The 14,117-nt window shown below is 40.1% G+C and overlaps 2 protein-coding genes across 2 annotated transcripts; both read left to right on the top strand.

Moving 5' to 3' along the window:
• The first annotated feature begins 767 nt into the window (after positions 1 to 767).
• LOC130726481 (uncharacterized) lies at positions 768 to 3,822 on the top strand. The gene is made up of 4 exons (XM_057577759.1): positions 768 to 1,808; positions 1,905 to 2,510; positions 2,844 to 2,948; positions 3,319 to 3,822. Exons 1-3 carry the CDS (start codon positions 1,021 to 1,023, stop codon positions 2,929 to 2,931), a joined length of 1,482 nt encoding a protein of 493 aa, XP_057433742.1. The 5' UTR covers positions 768 to 1,020; the 3' UTR covers positions 2,932 to 2,948; positions 3,319 to 3,822.
• A 2,988-nt stretch (positions 3,823 to 6,810) lies between these two features.
• LOC130725539 (uncharacterized) lies at positions 6,811 to 13,172 on the top strand. The gene is made up of 5 exons (XM_057576759.1): positions 6,811 to 7,161; positions 11,470 to 11,876; positions 11,986 to 12,008; positions 12,537 to 12,640; positions 12,816 to 13,172. Exons 1-5 carry the CDS (start codon positions 6,811 to 6,813, stop codon positions 13,170 to 13,172), a joined length of 1,242 nt encoding a protein of 413 aa, XP_057432742.1.
• Positions 13,173 to 14,117: the final 945 nt, after the last annotated feature.

The raw sequence follows: 14,117 nt of genomic DNA, 5'->3' as shown, positions 1-14,117 counted from the left end.
TGAATCAGAAGTGAGAGCATATTTATATGGCTAAGGTTAGGTTTTTTTTTTGTCAATAGGGTTAGGGTTAGTGGGATTGGGCTGGGCTGAAAAGTTTTTTATTTTTTAAAAGAGTTGGTTCGGTCGGTTCGGTCGGCTCAGAGATTAAACCGAACTCGACCGAACCAAACCATTAGAGACCGGTTTTTTTCACCCGTGAACCCGCGACCCGAACCGGCCCACCCGCGAGGCCCTTTTTTGGCAGCGGGCCGGACGGGTTCGGTCGGCCCAAAAAAATCTGGACAGGCCTAGATAAAAGTTACTCAGATTAACTTTTAATTTTAGATCTTTTATCAATTTTTTTTATTAAAATTAAGTAATTTTTATTTTAAGATATTCTTTAAAATTTTGTTTGGCCCAACTTTTACTTTTAATGAGCTTTTAAGCTAAAAAAAAATTGGGCTAAACAATACCTTAATAAGAATCACCTAACACATATCGCTGTACTTGTAAAAAAAAACCTAACACATATCAATATCTCCAAGGAATATATGAAAAACTAATCTAATTCACCATATATTTCTTATCTGGGCTGAGATATTATATTCCATGTGTCCATATTTGTCCACACTCTCCTTTAGGCTTTATCCAACCCAACTCCCTAATTTGCTACTACCTACTAGTAATAATGCACTGACACTTTGTTTATTTTCAAAAAGTAGAAAGATAATGCATTTAAGTTCCTTGCATAACAAGCCATCATAACACACTCACACTTTGTAGCAGAAACAAAACAAAAAAAGAAATAAATCACTAAAATTCAAAACCCTACTCACAACTATGGGGTTTTGAATTTCATTACTTCACAATTCATAATTCACATTAATGATTGATTTTACTTGTTGTGTTTACTCTTTGGAAAACTCACACAGATCTAGGATCCACATTTTCAGAAGGAAGAAGTTTGAATTCAAGAATCCGCCTTACGATCCGACTAGCCAAACGTGAAACCAAACATACACTTTAGTTTTGGTTACTCTAATGGGTCTCACCTATTCTTGTTTCCACCCTCTCACTCGCCGCCGTACAAGAAAAAGGGTCGCTGCTCACTCTTCCGCCGTCAAGGTCACCCCCGCCGCCGGCACCAACACCTTCCCACCTACCTCTGCCGGTAACGGCCTCCATACCGTCACTGACCACTCCAAAACTAACTACGACGGCGAAAACAACGACGTTAAGGTCCTCAATTCCGAAAAAGACGTCATCGGAGAGAGTTCAAACGACGCGCCGCCGTTCATCTGCGAAATCTGCACGGAAACCAAAACCGCGTGGGAGTCTTTCACCGCCACCACCACCACATGCTCCCACCACGCGTTTTGCTCCGAGTGCGTTTTCACCTACGTGAGCTCCAAGCTTCAACAGAATCAGATCAACATCACTTGCCCCATTCCGGAATGTACGGGGTTGTTGGAGGCGGAGGATTGCCGCGCGATTCTCCCGCCGGAGGTGGTTGACCGGTGGCTGACGGCGTTGTGCGAGGCGATTATCACCGCGTCGGAGAAATTCTACTGTCCGTTTGTGGATTGCTCTGCTATGTTGATCGATGATGGGGTGGAGAAGGTTACGGAATCGGAGTGTCCTAATTGCCGGAGGTTGTTCTGCGCGCAGTGTAAGGTGCCGTGGCACAACGAGGTCACGTGTGAGGAGTTTCAGAAGATGAATCAGGAGGAGAAGGGGTTGGTGGTGAAGCTTGCGAAGGAGATGAAGAAGTGCCCCAATTGCAGATTCTACATTGCTAAATCTGATGACTGTGAAGTGATTCGATGCAGGTTTTGTGGAAAATTGGTGGATTTTTTTCTGTAACATTTGCAGATTGTGTGAATGTAGGTTTGGTTTTGCTTCTAATTTGGGTAATTTTGTTGCAGGTGTGGATATGCAGAGTGCAGTGACACCGCCGGAGAAGGAGAGTCGTCAAACGCGGCGCCATTTATCTGCGAAATCTGCACGGAGACTAAAACGGCGTGGGAGTCCTTTGGAATCACCGGGTGCTCGCATGCCTATTGCTCTGACTGCGTGGCAATGTACGTGCGGTCCAAGGTTGAGGAGAATGTGATCAACATTAAGTGTCCTGTTTCAGGATGTTCAGGCCTGTTGGAGGCGGAGGATTGCCGTGCGATTCTCCCGGAGGAGGTGTTTGACAGGTGGGGGAAGGCGGCGAGTGAGGCGATGATTGCTGAGTCGGAGAAGTTCTACTGCCCCTTTGCCAACTGTTCTGCATTGTTGATTGATGATGGGAGGGTGAAGGTTAGTCAATCGGAGTGCCCTGATTGCAGGAGGTTGTTCTGCGCGCAATGCAAGGTGCCGTGGCACGCAGGGGTCACGTGTGTTGAGTATCAGAAGCTGGGGAAGGATGATAGGGGGAAGGAAGATTTGATGCTGATAAAGCTTGCTAAGGATAAGAAATGGAGGAGGTGCCCCAATTGTAAACTATATGTTGCCAAATCTGAAGGCTGCATGTACATGAGATGCAGGTCATGCTTTCATTTCTTGTTGAATTTCGCAGACCAATTTTGACTAACCATACATATGATACATGACATAGTTATTCCATCTTGGATTGGATGCTAGCATGTTGGCTTTGTTTCTATGTGCTTAAGAACCAGGGACCTGTTTCACATTCTTAATATGAAGCATCTTTAAAGCATTGGAATATTGGATGCTAGCATGTTTTGCTACATGTGATTATTATCTGCTGGTTGCTATTAGAGAAATGGACAATTTGTGGATTATTGTCAGTGTTCCATTTACATTTGCAATATGAATATATGTTTGATGTTTGAATATTCTTCTATTTTGAATTGCAGGTGTGGACATACCTTCTGTTATAACTGTGGAACTCCTAACTTAAATAAGAAGAGCCATTACTGCGACACCTGTAGGCGTACGTACTAAGGACACTTGAAAGCACGGTAACTCTAAAACCTACGTTCTGTTTATGAGGTTTTGCACCGTGGAACGAAAAACACTAAGTTTTGTGAAGCCGTATAATGCAAGTAGAGTTAAACCTATAACCAGATGCAAGTTATCCGAATTCTGAACTCTTTCCTACTAAATCACACCTATTGACTCTATGTTGTCTATTATCATGTAAAGATTATACCTGTTTTGATCTTTGTAAATATTTAAACACAATTCCCTTTTTTGGGTGAGTTTGAGTGCCTAATGTAATGTCAATATTATCTTTAGCAGCAATAAAGCAATCTAGAGTTTGTTTGTTTTAAGGTTGATGACAATAGCATCTTATCAGCCCATAACATCATTTGCTTTTTCATTTTTCAGATATATAATAGTTTTTTTGCCTAAAAACAAGATTCAACAAGCATTAGAGAATACTGTATCTACAGCAAGTCCAGATATCAGTTATGCTACACCACAACTGTAAAAAGTTCTCAGATATTTGAAGATACAACCAGATCCATGCCTCTTTTCTCATGCTGATTCTGATCTGAACTCAGTTTTTTTTTTCTTTTATTTTTTCTCAAAAAACTAAGCTTTCAGTGACAGGAATTGAGCAGATATGGAGATACAATTGGGCCAACAGTGCAGCCGCCCAACTTAGATGCTGTCAAGCTCAAAATCTAGGGCCAACATGATGACCAGCTCACATCATCTTAGTTTAGCCTAATTAAACTTAATCATGAACTTATTTATGTGATTAATTGCTATTCAGTTGCGGCTTACTTAGCTGTTTAGTTATCGATTGTTGGTTTAATTGTTTTTGAATTTCTGTTAATCTTGTTCTCCTCTCATAAATTTGATGGTGACTAAGTTGCTTTTGTGCTCTGCAACTTCCAGAAAATATTTAGAGTTTGACTGTGAAATGAAACACATTGCTAGAATCTATATGCTCATTATCATCAAACACTCAGTTCCAAATCCATTATGAGATTTTTCTTTCTTAATTTCCCCTCTTTGCTATCCAAATAATTTGTGAGTGTTGTGAAGAAGATGCAAAGTAGCAAGGAAGTGTAGCAAGAACAGGGGCTGACCTGATGATGTGACTCTGCAGAAGCATTCACTTATCATTTCCTTATCTTCTGCTATCATCTAACAATACTTCCTTATCTTGTATTATGTTCTATATGACATAGCTTATAAAGAACAGACTTGTGAGCTTATATTTAAGCTCCTCTTGTTTACTACTAGTTGTATCTGTTGTTGGTATTCTAGAGGTGGTAATAGAAACTACCACACTCAAAGAAATTCAGAATATGGTTGCCTATATCTGCAACATAATTTAGCAGAAAATTATAGTATAAGAAAGTATTTAGTGGCTGAATGTTTCTTATTTTCACTACTGTTAGACTTACAATTATTAAAGAATCACAACTATTCACTAAATCTAGGGATGGCACCCGCGCGGGGCGGGGGCGGGGAGAGCCTTCCCGCTCCCCGTCCCCACATCTTTCCTCTTTTCCCGTCCCCATTCCCCATGGCGGGGTGAATTTTTACCTCATTTCCGTTTCCTATCTCTCCACAGGTCCCCACGGGCCACGGGAATCCCCAATATGTCATTAAAATTTTAAATTAAATATATAAAATACATAAGTTAATTTAACAAATTTAAAAAATACAATTGATAATGCAACTGCATCAAATTCCATACAAATATATAACAAAGTTAAAATAATATTAAATGAAATTCATCACACAATATGTGAAGTTTACTAAATAAACAATTTAAAACGTAAAGTACTAAATCAAACTCATTTAAAATGGGAAGTATAAAACTCAAAATATTCTCTCAAGCATTTAACTCCATTTAACTCATCCAAAATGTGAAGTCTTCATCGTAGGTAATTCAATATTTGGAAGTACGTTATTGTATTTTTTTACTTATATACACGGGGCGGGGGCCCCACAGGGCAGGAAGAGTGATCCCCATCCCCGTCCCCAAATTCTTATCGGAGGCATTTTCATCCCCGTCCCCATCCCCACGGCGAAAAGTTCCCCAAGTTCAGGGCCACAAACGGGGCAGTCCCCACGGGAATCTCCATCTTCGGATGGAAATTGCCATCCCTAACTAAATCACTCCAATAACCACTAATTATCTCCACTAACATTAATAGCAATAATCTGTCCCCACTAACAATAATTACTTTCCAGTAACTATCAATCACCACATTACTCAACATTTGTAAATGATTGGCTAAATAATAGAAGCCATTCTCCTCTCTGGTATTAAAAGACCTTGTTGCCTAACAACCCTTTCTTCAATCCAAATTGCCTCCACTAGTTCATTATATCTACTACCTCCTCTAGTTCAAGGGCCACCTCCTCTACCACACCACTCATTTTTTTGGGTAAGCAATTAATCAATTAAAAGGCACAAGGGGTGCCACCCAATACAAAGTCAACAAGGGGTACCACTCATTGAACTTAGTTCTGCCACGCAGCTTACAATCAAACTCAATGTTGAGAATTAAGAGTTTAAGTGTGAGTTAGAGTTTCACATTGGTTAAATATGAGTGAGGTGAAGACTTTAAAATAGACTTGACGTCAACATTGGTTAAACCCATTGCCTTAAGGAAAACTAATAAAACTTTTTACAAATTTATTACAATTAATTACTTTTTTAATCCTAGAGAATTAAGTAAAAGTGCCTTAAAAATGAAGACGAAATAGATCGTAGTTACATTTGGTTACTTTCATTGATAGACTATAACAAGCACTATTGTAGCTAAATTGAGCCAGAATAATGAGAATGGTCTTTCCTCTACTTTTCTGTCGTTTGTATGGATTTCGATGAGGGAGCTTTTTACTTTTACATCAAGATATATAGTTAATATTTATAGAGAGGACAACCGAATAAGATGATTAATAGCAATTACAATTAGGCATCAAGTTCAACCATGTTTTATGCTCATGAAAAGAAGTTAAAGGATAGAACATAAAAAATGAAGGTAATATCATCCTCTAGGCAAGTCAGTAATGTATACCCTCCAGTTTTTCAAATGCAAGGAAAGATTAGAGTATATTCAACCGATCATAACAAACTTGAGTCATTTTTTGAGATATCCTAATTTAAATCTTTGGTTTTACCGTCATGTGTCTTTACTTGATAGTTTTTGTTACACTTGGAAAATACTTTACTTGATATTTAATTTGACTTACGGAATAATTAGTTTCAAGATTCAAAGAAATTTATCCTTTTCCTTTGTAACAAAAAAAAAATGATCCTGGAAACATGGACTTCAACCAACAGGCTCCAAATTCTATTTATAAAGGTTAAAATATTTAACGGAAAGATAATTTTTTTCTGTATTGACACTAATGTACACCACCCAAATCTAATTAAATAAGAAGGAATATATTTCAAAAAAAGAAGGAATATATGAAAACTAATCTAATTTACCGTATATAATCCTAATTTAATTTAATATATTTCTAATTTCAAAATTTTCTATTTATGTATATCTTAATTTGAGTTGGTATATAGTTTTCCCTTATACCGGAATTATCATTTACTAACCAAGTCCAGCACAGTAGATCGGTAGATGGTTGAGCTCTTTAATCACTCAAGATTTGATTTGTTTGTATGAGGAATGATTGTTGGAAGATCTCTTTTACTTAATGTAATGGCTCGAAAGAATTAATCTCATAGTTGCGTCGATATCTTGATAAAACCCTAATTGGCTATTTAGGGATTGCTTCTAGTTTTTTTTTTTTAAGAGACTTGCATCATAAGCCATCAAAGTAAAGTGGCAGTGTGAGCAGCACTTACTCAGTTACCCTGAATCCTCGATCACCAAAATCCAAAACCCTTCCCCGATGAGTCTAAAAACAGAGACACCATCACCACCCTTCCCTCGCCAACCAAGAAAAAGAGGCGTCGTTCCCCCTTCCACCGCCGAGGTCATCGATCTCTGTGACTCCGACGACGACGACGACGTTAAGGTCCTCAGTTTCATACCTCCAAAAACCCCTTCCACCAAACGCAGAAAATTCGAAAGAGGAGAGAGTTCAAAGGACGCGCCGTTCGTCTGCGAAATCTGCACGGACACCAAAACGACTAGGGACTCCTTCACCATCACCGGTTGCTCCCATGCATATTGCTCCGACTGTGTTTCCACGTACATCGGAACCAAGGTTGAGGACAACGTGACCAACATCAGGTGCCTGGTAGAGAGAAACTCTACCAAGCAAAATCAAAGGAAGAAAACCAAAAGAAAACTAAGAAAAGAAGATAAAATAAAAGTTTGTCAATTTTCTTGTTAACCTTTCATAATGGAAGCAATACAATTTATAGTAACTAACTTACTTAAGGAATGAAAAGTGACCTTACATGTGGCACCATCCTAAGTAATAGAATACTCTAGAACATGAAATATAATAAAAGGCTGGAATCATAAAACAATAATAATAAAAGAGATATGGTATGAAACTATATTTTAGCCCAATATCTATAAGCCCATGAGCCTTCTACCATTACCATCCCCTCAAAGAGCATCCTTGTCCTCAAGGATGGGTTGGAAAAAAAAATGAATCCAAACGAGCTGACCCAATATCCAACACAAGTGTAACCAAGCAATGTGTAGAATCCATGTCAGAAGAGAACCATCAACTTGGCTAAATATAAAAGAAATGGCCAGCATGCTGAATGGGGGACTTAAGGGAGCATGGTATAGCGATAGAGCAACACAAGTAATATGGTGAACCATGTCCCAGGGGAAAACAATGCCATGGTTCAATTGAGAAGTAACAGATAGTTCAGGTGATGCATCCCAACGGTCAACGAGGAACCCAAGGAGATAGGTCCAGTGCTCCATAAGTGAGCCACGTGAATAGCAGTTGTCTCCCCAATATGTTCTGTATGTTAGTGAGGAAGGTTCTGCAGTCTCCTGTTTGTTGCAATAGAAACACCTAATGAAGGTCAACTGGCGGAACTTGCATAAGTGTGTTGAAGCAAGTTTATAGTGCAGGCCATTTGCAAGGAGCTGATGCAAAAAGGAAAGCCCAAGTGCGGTCCATCGCTCAATCAATGCTTCATGTGAAGAGAAGTTGTGACCCAACTGTGATTGGCAAGGGAGAAGATCAGGTGGGTCATGTTTGTGGGGGAAATCTCGGATAGTCAAAGGTAATCCACGAGTCTTGTAGAAGTGTGCACGATCAGTAGCAAAAGAGTTGAGATGACATTGCTGAGAGTAGCACTTTGTGTGAAACAAAGAGCAGAAAAAAAATACTGTCAGTTCTATCTAATGTAGCTAATATCCCTGGATCAAATGGCAGCAGAATTGGACCATACAAATCAATGAAGGATGCCAATTGTTGTATCTTTCTAGTCTCCACTGCTATCGCACTTAACTCCTTTAATATTGTGCTATGCCAGAGCACTATGTCCCCACCAGCAACAAAAACATATAACATAGGGTCAGAATATGCTTGCCTCATATACCAGTGAAGGTATTGGGTAATACAAGGTGCATGCTGAATTTCATAAACCAATTGATCTTGTCTCAGGTAACTTGATAAATCTCCCATATCATGTTTAAAGAAGTCACCATAGGCCAACAACAATTGTATAGCTTCATCCAGGTGCAGATGCGTGAATAGTGAGTTAAAATGAAAATCAATTTTAGGATACTTCTCAAACATTGAGACATCAGGATCAAACACTTCCAGAATCAATTCCAATGTTGGGATGAATTCTGTGAACTTAGGAGCTATCAGCAATGATGCAAACAACCCATGAACAAGAATACCAGTATTGTATAATTCCTCAATTGAGCTTTGTGCACAAGGTAAGAGAGAAACCTTTGTTGAAAGTATCTCATAGCTAGTAGAAAGTTCTTCGACCAACATAGGTTCCACAACAAAATCAGCCTTCTGAGTTGTTTCCTGCTCAGCTTTTGCTTCAGAGTTCAATTTAGGGACTATACCATTAGATTCACTCTTGGCTAGTAGAGAAAGCCTTTGAATTGGGGTTGGCAAATAATGAAGCATTGCATAGTGGTCACAGGCTTGAAAATAAGGAGCATTCAATATACCAGGATCAAATGTAGAGTTAGATAGTCCATGTTGGACAGAAGAATCAGCATCAGACAGACCAAACTTAAGCTCCATGAACTCAAGTGTGTGTGAACGGGAGCATGCAAAGTCTCCCATGTGCAGGGTCAAGTACAACGTAGGATAATCAAGCCAATTAGAGATAGAACCACATGTTATCAAAGTAATCTCCGGATCAAACAATTTCTGAATTAAACCAAGTATTTGAGGCATAGGCAGTGAGAAAATAAACCTTGCAACAAGAATTCCAGGATCAAACTGTAGTATGGATAGCTCAAGTAATCCAGATATTAGAGCTTCACAGTGAGGGTCTAATTGCATAAAGTGAGGAAATTGCCACCAAAGAAAACTAGTAAAGGGTAATTCCATAAGCAGGTCTGCTATGTTGTGATCAATGTGTGTCTGTGCATTCCCTCTTTTTGGCATTTTCTCAAACAGGTTGTGTGTATTAGGAATTGAATTAGATATCACCTGGTCAGAAACCTTTTAGGACCTACCCTTAGTCTTATCCATTGGTATATCCTCATACCCAAAATGAACCAACTGCGCAGATGAATCCAGGTGAGAATCCACTAAGGATGCAATTTCAAGGCCCTTATCAATCATCTGATTAGAAGACTTCATAGATTTTTCTTGATGTTTAGTCACTGCCAGAACCACATAGTAGGAATTTTTGTCCTGGACGAGAAAGTGTTCAGATTGAACTCGAGAGTCAGGGAACGAATTTATCAACATTGAAATCTGGCTAGAGTCATCATTGTTTTCGTCCTCTGATCTAGCTGTAGAGAGTGCTTCCACCTCCTTTTGGAGCAAGAGATCCTTGCCGCGTCGAGATTTAACCACTTGTGAATTTCCAAGAACGCACTGAGAGAGGTCATCATCGGGTAGAGTGAAAGTAGCATTGAAAATACCAGGATCAAATAGTTTGTTATCCATTTCACGTAACTCAGTCATCACATGATTTTCGGAATTAGCAACAACATTTTTCTTTTCAGATTCTTTCTCATGCATTTGATCAAGCAGTTGGGGTGCAGTTTGTGAAACAGTGTCTAATATAGGGAAAATAGTATCAGACCTAAGCTGGGACGGGATGGAAAGAACCTGGGTAAAGTTTGGAGCAGAGATAACCTTAGACTTCTCCATAACCAAATCTAGGGATGTAACGAGTGCAGATTTAATTTGAGGATCATCTTGGGAAATGTCCACAGGTTCGGAGAGAGAATCAGGTGTCTGTAGAGTCCCACTGCACAAAGCAACACGCTGAGGAATAGCTTGGTCAGATGTGGTGGAAAATGCAACCTCTGATGTGGTTTGAAACCCAGAGTTGTGAGATTTTTCAGCTCTGCTTGAAGTTGGAACCGAGTTTGCATAGTGGAACAAATTCGTAAATGGCTTTGCAGCAGATTTCTTTGATCGGTTGTTTCTACTGTTGAAGACAACACTGTTTGTTATAAATTGCCACTTGAAATCATCCCTAAATTTCTCCCATGAGTCAATCTGATCATGCACTATCTCAAACCATGTTAAAGCTTGTCCTCTCATGCACTGAGCAAGCAGCTGGAAACGGGTTTCCCATGGGTAGGGATTCTGAAGGAAGTATAATCCAACCTCCAATAGCCAAGAACTTGGGTTTGCTCCATCGAATGAGGGAAGTTCTGAGCTATCCTTGGTCTTGTGCGTCTGAACTCGTGAAATATGTGGGTTATGGTTTGGGTAATAATATGGGGTTGGTGGGAGTTGTGGCGGTGAGTAATAAGCTGGGTGTTTTGAATGGTAGAAAGACATATCTGGGTGTGGGTGATGTGTATGAGTAATTTGTTGGTATTGGTGGGATGCATGTTGTGCGTATGCAAAAGAGGGTTGATGTGGTGGGTAGTAGGTGGAAGATGGTGATGGGTGTGTGGGTGGTGGGGGTTGAGGCGGAATATGTGGGTAATTTATAACTGTATCATTGAACCCAGAATCAGTAGTAGTGTGCCCATAAAACTTGTTGTTCATGTTAGAAAGCCACAGTGAAATCATGGTTGGATCATGTATCAAATCCGAGTGAAGCAGAGCTTGCTGATACAGATTTGTTGGTAGATGCATGAGTACAGAATGATGAAAGCACCAAATTGGTAGAGAGAAACTCTACCAAGCAAAATCAAAGGAAGAAAACCAAAAGAAAACTAAGAAAAGAAGATAAAATAAAAGTTTGTCAATTTTCTTGTTAACCTTTCATAATGGAAGCAATACAATTTATAGTAACTAACTTACTTAAGGAATGAAAAGTGACCTTACACGTGGCACCATCCTAAGTAATAGAATACTCTAGAACATGAAATATAATAAAAGGCTGGAATCATAAAACAATAATAATAAAAGAGATATGGTATGAAACTATATTTTAGCCCAATATCTATAAGCCCATGAGCCTTCTACCAGTGCCCCGTTCCGGGATGCTCAGGCCAATTAGAGGCGGAGAATTGCCGTTCCATTCTCCCGGTGGAGGTGCTGGACCGGTGGCTGATGGCGTCGTGCGAGGCGATGATCGCGGCGTCGGAGAAATTCTATTGCCCCTTCCCGGACTGCTCTGCTCTGTTGGTGAATGACGGGAAGGAGAAGGTCAGGGAATCGGAGTGCCCCAATTGCAGGAGGTTGTTCTGCGCGCAGTGCAAGGTACCATGGCACGCGGAGGTCACGTGCGATGAGTTTCAGAAGCTGGGTAAGGATGAGAGGGGGAAGGAAGATATGATGCTGATGAAGCTTGCTAAAGATAAGAGGTGGAAGAGGTGCCCCCATTGCAAATACTATGTTGCCAAAATAAGTGGCTGCAGCTTCATTAGATGCAGGTCCATCACGCTTTCATTTCTTGTTGCATTATATTTGTCAATATTAATTCAGTTGTATTTGCAATAACAATGTATAGATGCTTGAATTTTCGACTATTTTTTGTTGCAGGTGTGGATATAGCTTCAATTACGGTTATTGAACTCCTAATTTCAATTATGGCTGCAACAAGTGTTAGAAGTAGAGTTTCATGAAGTGGGTGATTTTAGCTGTTACTATAAGGCTATAGACAAATGCGCCATAAGCACACTAGAACCATCAGAACCAAAAATGAAGGTAATGTCATCCTCCACTTTGAAGTAGATGCCACCAAAGCGTTAATTATTTGTGCTTAAAACCAAGTTAGTAATGTTTACCGTCCAGTTTTTTCAATACAGGGAAAGATTAGAGAGTATATTGAACCGATCAAAACAAACTTGAGACATTTTCTGACATATTATAATTTGAATTCTTGGTTTTATCGACTTGAGTCTTTACTTGATATTTAATTTGATCCTAAAAAAAATTTAATTTGACTTACGGAATAAATAGTTTCAAGATTCAACCAACTTGAAGATGATGACCTTTGTCCCATCTGTGGTTCTGAGTGTAATCGGTCCTACATGCCCTTCGTGATTGTTCCTTTGTGAGTTATGTTTGGCACCTTGCGTTGTTGGGTGCAGATACCCACCAGTTCTTCTCCATGAATCTGCGCGACTGGATTTTCTGGAACATGCAGGGAGGACCTGCAGCACGAGATAAGGAGCTATGGGTGCAGCGTTTTGCAGTTAGTATTTGGTGCCTTTGGCGAATGCGTAACGACGTGATCTTCAATCACTCTCGGTGGACATTGATCAGGTCCATTGGTGAGTGAACTCGAGTATTCACGACAGTGCCATGGTTGTAACAGATGAAGCAGTTCAAGTCCCTGCTGACTGTTTCCCGCGTTTGGATGGGTCAAGTATAATGTTGATGACTCGGTTTGGGGCACCGGTGAGGCGACGTGTGGCGGTGTTCTTAGGGACAGCTTTGGCCACTGGTTGCAGGGGTTTTGTAGGCGCCTTGGCACCTCTAACCCCCTTTTAGCTGAGCTATGGGGCATTCGTCCTGCGCTGGAGGTTGTGTGCCGGGAATCATTCACTAAGCTAGTGATAGAGAGAGATTCGGCGAAAGCTGTGGCGGCTATTACAACTTCGACGTCGTTGGTTAGTCCTTTCTTGGACATGGTGGGTGCTATTCGCCGTGTGATCCCGCAGAATGTGGAGGTTCGGTTCAACCTGGTTCTCCGTGAAGCCAACTGTGGCGGATATTCTATCTAAATCAGCCCATGTATTTGGGTTTGAGACTCAGATGTTGCAGTTTTCGATAGCGGAATGCCGTCATATTTTGTACCAGAACGTTGATGAGGCTTTGGCCTCGCTTCGCGCTCATGTAGTCTAGCGTTGTTTTCACTTCGGGGTCATGCCCCTCCATATTACAAAAAAAAAATATCCTGGAAGCATGAACTTCTACCAACAGCACCAAATTCTAATACCAAAATTTCCTATTTACATGTATTTTTTAATTCAAGTTGCGATATAGTTTTCCTTGTACTCAAATTTTTATTTGTCAATTAATAGAGTAGATCACACTTGGTAGATAGTTAAACTTCTCAAATATTTAGTCAATGGTTTGATATTTGGGCGGTGTGTATAAAGAATGATTAATTAGGAGAGACCTGTCAACTTAATGTAATCTCTTAGTCTTGAAAAGATTAGTCTGATATCTGCCAGTTGTTTATCTCTTAAGAGGAGAAAAAAAATCATTTGCCCAATCCAACTCTCATTCCTAATTGGCTAATTTTAGGGATATTTGCTACTAGTGACAATGCATTTAAGAGACTTGCATCATAAGCAATCGAAGCAAAATGAGAGAGTGAGCAGCACTTACCCTGAATCATCAATCACCAAAATCCAAAACCCTTCTCCGATGATTATGAAAAAAGAGACACCACCCCTCCCTCGCCGACGAAGAAAAAGGGGCGATGTTCCCTCTTCCACCGTCGAGGTCACTGACCTCAATGACACCGATGAGTTAAGATCCTCAATTTCATACCTCCAAGCACCCCTTCCAGCAAACGCAGGAAAAAAGTTGACCAGCTCAACATGATGACCAGCTCAGATCAGGGACGGATGCAGCTTAGGAGCTAAGGGGTCAAGTGCCCCCACGTGAATTTCAAATTTTCAATGTTTTACAATGATATACTACACTATTATAATATTAAG

The sequence above is a fragment of the Lotus japonicus genome, chromosome 6 (assembly GCF_012489685.1).
Source record: "Lotus japonicus ecotype B-129 chromosome 6, LjGifu_v1.2".
NCBI classification, from domain to species: Eukaryota; Viridiplantae; Streptophyta; class Magnoliopsida; order Fabales; family Fabaceae; genus Lotus; species Lotus japonicus.
The sequence above is the reverse complement of the archived record's forward strand: the minus strand, read 5'-3'. Positions and strand labels throughout refer to the sequence as shown.